Here is a 12,834-nt window from a genome sequence, read left to right on the forward strand (position 1 = left end):
CTAGAATTGCCAATTAGCAAAGAATCTTACTAACTGGTAACTCCAGCTTTCTTTCATTGTTCCCCATGTCTTTGTCAGAGTGGTCCCTGCTAAAAAAAAGACCCTAAGAACCATTAGAATTAGCTCCAATTGGCTCTGGTTACCATTCCTGCAGGACACCTTTAGATCCTATTGGGAATCCATCAAATGCATCTGGAATCAGTCCTAGAAGACCTGTTAAACCATTAGAAGTCTTTACACTGTGATACCAATCCATCAGGAAAACACAAACTACCTTTAGTGACCATTGAACACCACCAGAAACCACCAGAAACTTTCAATGGTTTCTATATTTTTTTTTTCAGCAGGCTGTCCATTAACTGACTCTATCTTGCTGACAGCAACACATTAATGTCTGACAGAACTGGCTACTCAGCTGATTGTGCTGATAGTCAAAGAATTAGCAGCATTGCGTAACCACAGCGCACAGCGCCGAGATGTGTCACACTGAGTGACAGTGGCCACTAACCATGCCGGAAATGACAGTGGTTTCCTGAAGCCAGCCTGGTTTCTGCTAGCAGCTGTTTGTCTCAGCAGTGTTCAAATAAATAACACGAGTACAAATATCCTGTTTCTCACCGAGGGCTCGAGAAGAAGATGTTCCAGATGAGGATGCTCAAAGTGAAATTGCGCCATCCTGTGAGAACATGAACAAGCCCTGAGGAGGATCTTTTCTTCTCAGAACTGTCATCGGTTTGCTGGCTTGGTGGTTTCTAAGAAACAGAAAAGCGATAGTGAACAGTGGCGTTGGTGGAAATTAGGGAAGTAGAGGTGCTGGTGCTTTGGAATGAAGAGATGCAGTCAGTTTATAAAAATGACCTCATTTGAGCCACCAATTTGCAGGTGGAGAAGAGAGAGCGAGCGAGCATTAGATCTAGTTGTGTGACCTTCCCATTGGTTAAGAAATATAAAAAATTCTGCATAATTAAATGGTTAAGATTCAATAATCAAAGTCATTCAGGGCAGTTTGACTTGAAACTTACAGAGTCAGAATTATTCACAATGGTGATGCTGGGAACCAGACGTCCGCCTCTAAAAGCTGCCTCACAGAAAGTCATTACAGGAAATGGTTATGAATATGCTGCCTGATGTCTGAGATATTCATTTATGATAGTTTTTCTATAAGCTTTTGGCTTAAAGGTTTTACATGCAGGGCATTATAAGGCAAAACAGACCCCAAGGAAAACTTCTTCTTCTTTTTTCTGATTTCCCCCTATTTTACCATCATCAACATTAAATATAAAACTCATAAGACACGTGTAGGTTCCCTGGTAGTTTTGGATGGTAAATAAAATGGCTACATTTGCTTTGTGCATTGTGTACATTATGACTCCTGGTTCCTGTAACGTCCTATCTTGCCCTGTCCTTGTCTTTCTTTGTTTCAGCCTTTGTTTTCTTGTTCCATGTGCTTTTGTTGTTGTTTTGGTCTTTGTCTACTCCCTGATCCTGCCTTCTTGTTATCTGTCTCACCTGTCTGTTGTTTGTAGCCCCACACTCTCATTAGTCCCTGGTGTTTCTGATCTGTTCCATGTGTATTAAGACCCCTGCTTGTGTTTGCTTGGTGTTTTGTTCTCTCAGGCCCTTTTTGGATTTCTCTCATTTATTTTCTAGTTTCTTCATATCCATCTGGCTGTGGCTTTTTTTTATGTTTCAGTATTTTGTTCAGTCTTTGTTTTGTCACCTTTATGTCCTGGATTTTTAACAAAACCAAGGATTTCTAATCGAATAGCTGTGTTTCTCAACAGTGAAGTATTTCACACAAATTCAAACTGAATGTTTTTGTGTACATCTCAATGATTAAATTATGCTGAAATCAGTGAACAAGTAGGCTTATTGTTAAGTAACTAAATAATGATTCTGTAAATACTATGAAACTTGCAGCTTTGAGAGTGAGGAACTGAAGTGTGGGCCCGCGTACAGACCCTTAGAGCTTTAGAGGGGCTCCTTTGTCTTTCCCACACTCTAACTCACTGTGATGGATGGCCCAGGCCGTACGCCAGTCACCAAAGCAAAGCACACTTCCTCTGTCTCTCACCCACATCCTAACAGTTTTCTCTCAATATAACCCTCCTCCTTCTTTTCTTCTGTCCTTTCCACACATCCACTGCTCTGGTTCAAGCTGAATTGTGACCCCACCTACCCCCTTTTCAGACTTTCATTCACTTTCTCTGCGTATTAAGCTACATCCAAAGGTTCACCAGCACCTTCTAATATGCAGAAGGCCTTTATCACCCCCACTGAGCAGTCCCAGCCTTCTCAATGTGAGCACCAAGCTGCTGGCCACTAAATATTTGGCCTGCCACAATGGAGACATTAGCACACGAGTGACCGCTTCTGAAAGGCCAGAAGAAACAGTGTTGGAAGGGAAGACGAGCTATCTGGCTCATGTTAAGCTGAGGCTCTACTCGCTGCTGGCAGCATGGCGACCCCTTTAAACTAGGCTCTTTCACAAGAACTCTGAGGAGCTCAGTAAATTACAGACTGAGAGGAAGTTTAGAGGAGGGCTGTAAAACCACATTTGACTAGCGTGCACCAGTTCTCAAAGACACTTGACTTGAAAATGCTTGAAATGTTTTGAAAATAGTATAGACAAAAATTCATATCATAATTAAGATGACCAAATATTTTATTTTTTCAAATAATATATTTTTGATTGTTTAAGTAAACCTTTTTTGTAGATTAACAAGGGTTGTATTATCCTGGATGTCCCTGCACTTTTAATTAGGACCATATTTTACAACTGAATAAATCTAAATCTCATCAAAAATGAACAATGTATATAGAAAGATGTCAATATTGCTTTCTAACCCTAATGAGATAAAGGTGAGTGTATGTAAACACCACAGCGGCTTCTCTGAGTGCAGCACGTCTGAAAGTCAGTTGTCTCATATGTGCATCTCTTATGCTTAAGCTTTAATCCAAAGCATCAGACACTGCTGGAATTTACCAAATAGTACAAGCAATTCACACTATCAGTTTTACCTCGGAAGCTGCGGAGCCTCTTGGCTTGTAGGCCAAGACTGTGGCATTGCCTAAAGCAGCTGGCTGAGTGAGGAGCGCTGCACCCGGAAAGCTGGCTAGTATCCATGCTAGGCTAATGGCTAACAGCTAACCCTAAGAGACTGGCTTTTCATTCCACCCTCATTTGCTCTTGTTAACTCATTAACTCATTACGATATGATGACAATAAACTGGACTAACTTACTTCAGGCTGCACCTCACTACACAAGACATGAGGGAATCAGCGTGTTTTGTACTTTGTGTCATCTGCACTTATTTGTGTAATGGTATAATGGTAAAAACAAAACCGATATGAATTTCAACCGGGGTAGCGGATGAACTTGTATATCAGCCACTACTACTTTCGACTAGACAGGTCTTAAAGTGATTCGAGAAAAATCAAATGAAATTTACCTCTTAGAGTTCCATCCAACAACACATGACGTTTTCATGGACTTGTGGTATGACACTATGGAGCTAAAAAGTTCTAGAAATGTCAGCACTAATTCAGGATTAAATGAAGAAATGCTGACCGCACACTGCAATGAAGATAGCCTTACTGAAGCTGGATGTGTTTAGCTAGAGGAGATTTGGTAATCTAATCTGTGTGTGATTTAGTAGGCCCATTCAAACACAATAAGGAATCTGTGTAATTTCCTCAAATTACCCCAAATAGCCCTGTTCGAAACGTTATCACGCAGACGTTCATGTCAGTGGTGATGTCAATGTGACAGGCAGCATGCTTCAGAACAACAAGAAGATGTGCAGCCATAAAAAAGTATCTCGTTTCAGTCCTCATGAACTTTGAAGGTCAAATCAAGCTCCATTTTAGCAGTCAGTCTTGTCTTCAGGTTGCAAAAAAAGAAAAGAAAAGCACTGTTTTCTATTACCCAGTTCTGTCATTATATTACTGTGATGTCCATTAGAGCAGGACTGTTACAGAGGGATTATAGAATTAGTTATAATGATTAGGCTAAGAGAGTTGAAAAAAGATGACTAAGGAACATTATTATAATTATTTCATCCACAAAAGTGAAAATGTTGGATAATTGTTGGAACAATGTGGAAGACCTTACTCACAGCTTAATATCAAAACTGTTAACAGGCTCTAAGGTAAGCTATTTGCCAATATTCATCTTAATATGATGTCTAATAATAAATAACATACCACAACAAGTTTGCTCATATTAACTCTGATAGGAACCAGGCATCTGCACAGCTCCCTCATAGAAAGTTGCATGAAATGGTTAACTCTCTGATGTCTAGGACATTGTTTTACAATCATTTTGAGAGAAGATGTTGGCTAGAAACCTATTTTTAACAATCCATTTTTGGCAGAGGGGTACATGGAGGTCATTGTAGGGCAAAATAGTCCCCAAAGAAAACTGTTTTTCAGATTTACCACTATTTTACCATCATTAGCATTACACACAAAAACTCAGAAGGCACGTGTAGGTTCACTGGTGGGTTTGGATAGTAAATAAAATGGCTATATTTGTGTTGTAGACATGGCGATCCCTGGTTCCTATCACCACCACTGTAAAGAAATCTGAGTCTGTAAGTTTCTCAAGAATGAAGCATTTAGCATCAAACCACTCTGGTTGATTGTTTATCTCTAAACAATTGAATTATATGGAAATATAGAAGAATAAGTAGAATTCTCCTTTAATGCTGAAACCTAACCACCACCTAATCATTACACACTTGTCCCAAATCAAATAGAGTTGTTAATTAATCTCAAATAGACTTGTATGTAGTTTCTAACACTGTATAACATGCTGTTATTTATATGGACAAGTTGCATAGCTAAAAACAGCTTTAGCCAGTCTGAAGCTGGAATTTTGTCCATACTTTTGGCCTTAAAGCTCTAGTGAAAAGCCAAAAAAAAGCAAATGTCAGGCACCAAACATGTCTTACATTTGGGGTAAGAGGAGAATTGCGCAACTTGGCCCAGCTATCACTTTAAAATTCGGCAACATTTTTCATCAAATGTGATCTAATGCACTAATAATCTTCTCAGAGAATGCTCTGTAGCTTGAGTTTGGCTGCTTGAAAATCCTATTGTGTAGAAGCATGGATTCCTCGTGACTCCTGCATCTCGACCCTCCCCCCAGTGAGCTGGAGTGAACCTGCTCTGAGACTGCAGACTTTTCAGACTGGAGAATGTGCAGTGTGAGGGGCTGGATCTGGCCCAGAGCTGAGGAAACAGGCTGACCTTTTGGGGGTAAAGGGGGAGAAAGCAGGTGACCAGGGTTCAGGCCTTTTTCAAAAGAGGAGAAAATAGGGGAAGAGGGAAAGTTTTTTTTTCCCTACTGGTCAGCCATCCAGTCTTGATGGTCATGTGCTGTGCATACCAAAATTGTGTGTGTGTGTGTGTGTGTGTGTGTGTGTGTGTGGCCATGCCACGCATTTAGCTCCTGCAATCCCCCTAGGATGATGCAAAACATGAAACTATGTGAAGTGGGGATGTCTGGCTGACCTCTATGAGGAGAAATGCTGCAAGCCAAAAGAGCCCAAAGATTTCCATTGTTATTAAGGAGGAATCCCAACTATTTTTCAAAATTTCTGCATAATTAAATGGTTAAGATGTGAACAAAGTCATTCGAAGTTGTTTGATATGAAATACTCCATTCTAGAGAAACTAAAGAGTCAGACTTTTTCACAGTGATGGTGATAGGAGCCAGACGCTGAAGAGTTTAATGCCTCCAAAAGCTCCCTCATAGAAAGTTATTACATGAAATAGCTACAAATGCTCTGAGTGATGCTTGGGATGATTTTGAGAGAAGATTTTGGCCTAAAACGGAAGAAGAGCCATTTTGTCAAGTTTCAACAAAAATCCAACCACCTTGGGAGTCAGAACATTTTATATCCATTTTATGGAAGTAACGTTTCACCATCTTGGCTGTAAATATGTCTCAGTATGTGCTGATGTATTAGGATAGGCTAAAAAATATAATATAAATGAAAACACAGACTTACTTTGCTCTGCTTTAAGCTTTAGCTCAGCTATAGCTGCTTTTCTCACATCTCCATCAGGAAACTTTTCTGCAAAAGTAGAATAGTTTCTTGTGAAATGACTCTTAACATTTGACGTCTTATGAGGCTGAAATCAGCTTCTCATTCGTCAGCTTCTTGTCTTAATTTCCCATTTGACCTTAAATGGTGCCTGAAGCGCCATAATGTAACTGCTGCACCATTTAAGGTGGAACTTTGTGACTTTTTAGTGTTTGTCAGTTTCTCGTTGCAGATTAAATATATCAGGAAACCAGCTGGAGTGATTATAAATGTTTATAAGTCCATTCGTCTACAAATTATCGATATTTGCCTTAAATCTCTCTCTGTCTTTTCATTAGCCACTAGCTAAGATTGTTGTCTGTGTCGCTGTGTGAGCTTCAGTTATACATATAACTCCAGCCTTTAAGATCATTTATTGTTAAAACTGTGTTAAATGATCAGCAGAGCTTTATTTTACTGCAAAGGAGGATTATTTATTTCTTACCTAAAAATCTAATTCTGCTGTGGAGCCGCAACAGGGCAGTAAAAGACCGGCATATTCCGGAGCCACATGTTGCCGACCCCCTAGGTTAGGTATTGAATAGCAGCACTTAGCAAGCCCAGTCTGGGATTTGATCTCCAGTCTACAAGGATGGAGATCTATGAACCCTGGAGTTGCATCTCTATTTAAAAGCACTACAGAGGCCAGCAGAACCCCTGTTTTTCACAATAACAGAAACTTGGTTTAACAAGATATTAGCTTCTCTTATTGTTGATTGTTTAGTAATTGTTAAAACTACCACAGAATGCAATGTGACACTTACATAAATAGATTATCAGAGGGATTTCCAGTGCTGTGATTAATGTATCTGTGGGGCCAGAGTTACTCCGTTGAAATTTCAATAGGTGCTGGTTCTGCACCAGAGGGGGCAACCAAGAGCAATGAAGCTTGTGGAGCTTTCTTCCTGGGCCTTAAACATACACAATACAATTATTATACAAGCTGACCAAGAAGGTACTTGTACAGTCTGAGGGTAAAAGTGCAGGAGATCAAGCCCTTTCTGGGTTCTATGTAAATGCCTGGCATGTTGCTACACTTATACAGAATGCAATAGAAATACTATATTACTATGTGGCCCCTGAGTATCCAGTATGTGATGATGAAGGCCCAAAATGTGTGAGAGTGCTCTGCTGTACTGACACAATGGGAACCAAAGAGTAGGAAAAGAAGACAATTCTGACATGTTTACCAGGCCTTAAGAGGACAATGCATTTTAAAAATATCTTCTTGGTCACTAAGTTTAGGGTGATTGGAAGCTTTAGATACACTTTGCTATATAGATCTGAAGTCTTACATTAAGTCCCCATAAAGATAGTAATACTATTCAAAATGTGTGTATACGTAAAAGGGATAGGCTAAAAGTGCCGACAGCGGCAGTCACAAGGAAGCTGTGCTTTACATCAGCAGCTCAATATCCTCCTCTAATGGCCATATGCATAATGAACAGCAGAAGAAGAACACACATAATTTACATTGTTCATTGTTCAACAGGTTTATTTGAACCCACCCCAGACATTTACATCTGAAAGGGCCCGTGGTGACTTTACACCTCATCATACATGCATGCAACGCTGTCAGGGACCACCCTTCATTTATTTACTAGTCAAAGTCAAAGGTTATTCATTTTTCAGCATCAGGAAATAAGCAGAAAACCATATATTTAACAGAAATTTACACTTCAATTAAAAATAATGTCAGATTTTTCAGTGTTTAGTATCCTTTTTGCTTTTGTTACAGCTTCCATTCTTTTCAGGAGCCTCGGTTTCAGTTTTTCAAAGGAATCTGCAGCCACACCTCTAAAGTTCAGTCTTAGAAGTTGGCTGCAATTTCAGCCCCTCACTGTCCGAGTAATCCCAAACACATTCAAGGATTTTGAGGTCTGGACTCTGGTGAGGTCGGTCCATTGTTTTGAGAGCACCAGCAGCTTCTTTGTTTAATGTGTCTGTCTCCTTTTGAGGCATCTTGGCAGCTACACATCCTTTCAGACCCATAGTTTTGGATGCCTACCTGGTCTTCCAGGTGGTTGTTAAGAGTCTCCATACCTTTTAAATGACCTCCAGTTGGAAACTCCTGCTATTTCACTTATTTTCCTTTGACTTTCACCTTCCTTATGCAAGTGTATCTAATCGAAAGGTCAAAGGAATAACCTGTACTTAGTACCTGTTTTGACTGGAAATTTGCATGGTACTGTACACATTAGTGTTTTGAATCTATATCCCCTCTTATACACATTCACTTGCTCCCTCCATCCCCACACACACCCATCAGCGGCAGGGCTGGAGGTGGTTGTGACAGGGCTTAAGGGGCCACGTCATGCAGTTGGCAGCGGAATGCGTGACAGAGCAGGGTTTTGTCAGTGAATGAATGTAGCCTCATGGTCGGGAAAGCAACCTTTTCTCCTCTCCCCCTCCAAACCTCACTCTGTGGGGAAATTAGGTCATCAGGGAGCAGCCTGCGTTCACTATAAAGCTCCGTCTTAATTGGACACTTTAGCAAATCCCAGGCTGAGCGAGGAAGTGCGGCTTTCCTAAATGCGCTGCGGCGGAGAAGCTTAAGCTAGCCTGGCCGCTAGTCTGAAGGAGATAAAGACCTTGCGCCTAAAATGACAGCAATTAATTACTTCCAGGGCAAACAGGAGGCCTACTTTGTTTTTGCCCATTATTTGGTTAAAGGGAGAGAGAGATAGAGGCCGAGCACACCTGTTCCTTGACTCTGTCTTCACATAAATAGCTCAATAGAGCTGAGGTTTAATGAAAATCTTAATTATTTTAATCCTAATCCCAGACTATGAGGGATTTTCTGTGGAAAATCTTTTATGTGAGTATAATTTAATTAAAAACTAAGCAGAATGTGCTTCTGAATATCTGCCAAATGTCAAGAAAAGGTGATGAAAAGATCAAATAATACTGAGAAACACTATTTTTTAGGTTCTTTTTCAGAAGAACTGTCTTCTAGCTCATGTTATTGTAGTTTATGTGATCTCATGTACACAGGACTGTGATCAAAAGTATTAAACAGATAGTTTCGGTCCAAAAATGTGCAAAACGTTTGATATAACCAAACTATGACCACCTCACCACAACTGAATACTGTCTCAATGAGCTAAGTCACTAAAAACACTGTGATGTGAAAGGCTTGCTAACATGCTAACATGGAGCACTGAATGTTTCACTGTAATACAGCAAAATAGAAAGTAAAAAAGTAAAGAATATGTTGCAAAAACATCTTACAAGCTTCAAAAATTTGCCTTAAGTATTGAACCTTATGTTAGAAAACACAGGAAATCACATAAAGGCGCTAGCGAGCATTAGCATTGTTGTTATGGTGGTAATTTGGTGAACAAAGCATACATATAACTTGTAAGTTCCTGCATTAAACACTGCGATATCGTGATATGACCATTATTATCGGACAAAAATGGAAAAAGTTCATTAATGACTGCAATGGACAATTATAAACAACAGTTCCAGTCTTGCTTGGCAACAATAGCATACCGCTAGCTGTCGGAACGAAACCTCATATCTCAAAAATGATAACTTTACAGGAGCAGGAAAAAACATACTTTACTTTTAATGTAAGTCAATGGAACCAGACTTTTTTTTCAAGCAATCTTTGGTCGTTTCTTTTGGTCTATTCACCATGAAATTTACATACAATGCAAAGGGCAACATTTTCAAACTGAAAAATCAAATCAAAAAACTGAAAAATGACAAGAAAGGAGATATAAGGTTTTATTCTGACAGCGATATATAATAGAACTGCATTTCTCGGTGGAAGCGTTGTTTATTGGGAGTATTATTAAGTATAGCTTAAACAATGTAGTGAAAATGTGTAAATTTGATCATATTTTATGTTGTTGCCATTATGTCTGCTGCTGAACATGCCTTAACATGGTTAATCGAAAAGCCAGTCTACGATTTTTTGTAGTCAATGATTTGCTAAAAACAGGCACATTTTTAGCTTGCTTAAAAAAGCAGTTTAAAAAAAATCCATTTTGTTACCAAAGTCTCAAAGCTTTTAAGTTAAAGCTTATTTACTGTGGTCAACAACTGTGTATTATTTTATATAATATATTATATTATTTTTTATTTCGTTTTATTTTTTGTGCATTTTTCTACAGTTGAAACTCGCTAACGGTCAACACGGCGCGCGCTCCATTTAAAAAAAAACAGAAAACAGCGGCGGTCGAGCTCTTCATCGCGCGTGCCTCAGCGCCTTAAAAAAGCGCGAACGCGTCCCTCACCCCCATTGGTCCCCTCATCCTCCGTTTCCCTGGCAGCCCGCGGATGATTGACAGCCTGGGCGCTCGGCCCCGCCCCCTCTCCTCCTGCTCCTCACTCGGCTCGGCGCTGAGGCGGGAGGCGCAGCAACTTTGTGCGGAGAAAGAGCGAGAGAGCGAGAGAAAGCGAGAGCGAGAGAGCGTGAGAGAGAGAGAGGGGATGCAGCGGGCTCCCGGCGCAGCCTGAAAAATGGCACCACTCTGGATTTACCCGTCCCTCCTTTTCTGCCTCCTGCCTTCCCTCAAACCGAGTCGAGCCTTACGGAGTTACCCGGAGAACGAAGGTAAGCAGGGCGCCCTTTAACGGCGAGTTAACGGCTGAGGGCTTCAGCTGAGGGTCCTGTGGTTGTTGGCTAAAGTGCAGGCTTGGATGCTCTGAACCTCCATGAATCATACATGAGGCGAACATGGCTTAGCAAAGAGAGGAAATAAGGTTTTTCTTCGTGTTATTAAACGTTAAGAGGAGCTGAGGAGCCAGGACTGAGCCTCTCAGCTCCTGAGAAGAGTGGAAAGTGAGTTTCCTCAAGTGAATTCCGCTTAAAATTGAGATGTTTCCCAGGTTTGTAACGTGATAAATGTCAGTGAATGAAGCGTGTTGAGGTAAAAGTCAGCGTGTGGCTGCCTTTTGGTGATAGCTTGAGTTCTGTGAAGTGACTTAGTTGGTCATTTTCTGTCAGAAATACTCTTTTCTGGTGTCTCCTTAAGTTTGGGTTTGCCAGAATAAGTGTTAATAAGTAAATACTGCTCCTGAAAAGTGCTAAACACAGTCTTTTCAAACCTGAACATGTTGTTAGATTTGTACTTTGTGGCTGTCTCTGGCTAAATGTGTGACAACCAAGATGTGGACACTCATTTTCTTTTTGTCAATTTGTAAAATTAACCTGGGAAATTGGTTAAGAAAGCAAAACATCAATATCCGAAGAACCCAAGTACCTTAATTTTTTTGCAGTTTTTGTTTTTTTGCATAATTTGAGCTGAGTAGCTGTGAAATGTTCATAATGAATGGGCCAACAGAAATGCTCCACAACTGCTTATAGTAAAATCTCTTTACATTAACTTACATTAAAAGTAAAGAGTGTTTCTGCTTACAGTTTTGGAGATACTTATTTGTCTTTGGACAGCGACGAAATGCAAAAACAAGGCACATTTTTGTGTGACAAGTTGTGGGTGTGTATAAGATGCAGTCGGAGCCGAGGAAGACTGTGAGGAAGCTCAGAAAACAGCACAGCCCTTGTGTGGGAAAAGGCAAACACTTGGGGCTATTTTGTGGCCTGGAGACGAACTAGACCTCTACACTCTTAAAAAAGATGGTTCTTCAAGGGTTCTTGGGTAAAGAAAATGGTTCTATATTGAACCATGAATACTCAAAGAACCTTTTGCATGCTTAAAGCGGTTGTAAACGAGTTGTTCAGATTGATGGAGAATGTATTTTAAATGGTTCCTATATATAACTCTTTTTGAAAAGGGGTTCCACCAATGTTACAAGCCAAAGAACCCTTTTTTGGTATGTTACAGAACCCTTCATGCTAAGAGTGCATAATAAAGTCACCTCCAGATTTGTTTAGTTTAATGACTTCAAGATCCAAGAGAGATTCGTTCAGTCATCCAGGAATCTGAATCCAGATTCCAGTCAAGGATGTGACACAACAGCCCTGGAAGGTGAAAAAACCCTGCAAGTAGTTTCACAAAAATGGCAGAAAACCTGGTTTAAAATCTGGCAAAGCCTATTTGTACGAAGGATGGAGAGGAGGGACAGTTTAAATTTCCCAAGTTTGTCCTACAGCTTGGTATTTTCTGTTGAGATCACTTGAGCAGGAAGGGTGGGATTTGGGTAATGGGACCCTGATTCTGGATGAGCTGCCACCTTGGTTCTTGTCAGAGTGTGTTGCTCTTCTTTGGACCAATGGTTTCTCTTTCACTCTCCCTCTCTTTCTCCCCTCAGCCGGTTCTTCAATGCCCTCGACCGTCCCCTTTGCTGCTGGCCTAATTGGCAAATCATAGTGCCCCGTGGATGGCAGTGCGTATTTGTTTCTGTCCCATGCCTGACAGTATGCGCGAGGCTTACGTGAGTAATCCAGTGGCTCCCTGTGCCGAGACAGTCACAGCCTCGGCCGCCTCGCCTCGCTGTGCTCCGTGTGGCAGTAAATAAAGAGGCGTCTCTGGGAGGCAGCCCGCTGGGCCCGCTCGCCCGGCTGAAAGATTGGGTTATTTTAAGCCACTGCGGGAGCTCTGCATGCTGTATGTTTTTTTCCTCTCTGTAATGGCCTGAACATAGAGGTTTCGCTAGGTGAACGGCCACGTCGCACGCTTTGGGAATCACAGTGCGTCCACTGTTGACCGTCCATTAGTGTGCCTTCGGAAGTGTCCAGTAATTGTCCAGTTTTTAGGCTTAAGAAGAGCCACATTTTCAGAAAGAACTGTTTTCCTTGCTTTGTTGTCAGCTGAAAAAAAGCACTTTATG

General features: G+C 40.8%; 1 protein-coding gene across 1 annotated transcript in view; it reads left to right on the plus strand.

Moving 5' to 3' along the window:
* The first annotated feature begins 10,440 nt into the window (after positions 1-10,440).
* Positions 10,441-12,834, plus strand: part of epha4b (eph receptor A4b) — a 186,238-nt gene continuing 183,844 nt past the window's right edge. Inside the window, exon 1 of the mRNA XM_036596481.1 lies at positions 10,441-10,657. Coding sequence (XP_036452374.1) covers positions 10,564-10,657 — 94 coding nt within the window. The 5' untranslated portion in view covers positions 10,441-10,563. The remainder of the gene's footprint in view (positions 10,658-12,834) is intronic.

The sequence above is a fragment of the Colossoma macropomum genome, unplaced genomic scaffold, assembly GCF_904425465.1.
Source record: "Colossoma macropomum unplaced genomic scaffold, Colossoma_macropomum, whole genome shotgun sequence".
Lineage (NCBI taxonomy): Eukaryota > Metazoa > Chordata > Actinopteri > Characiformes > Serrasalmidae > Colossoma > Colossoma macropomum.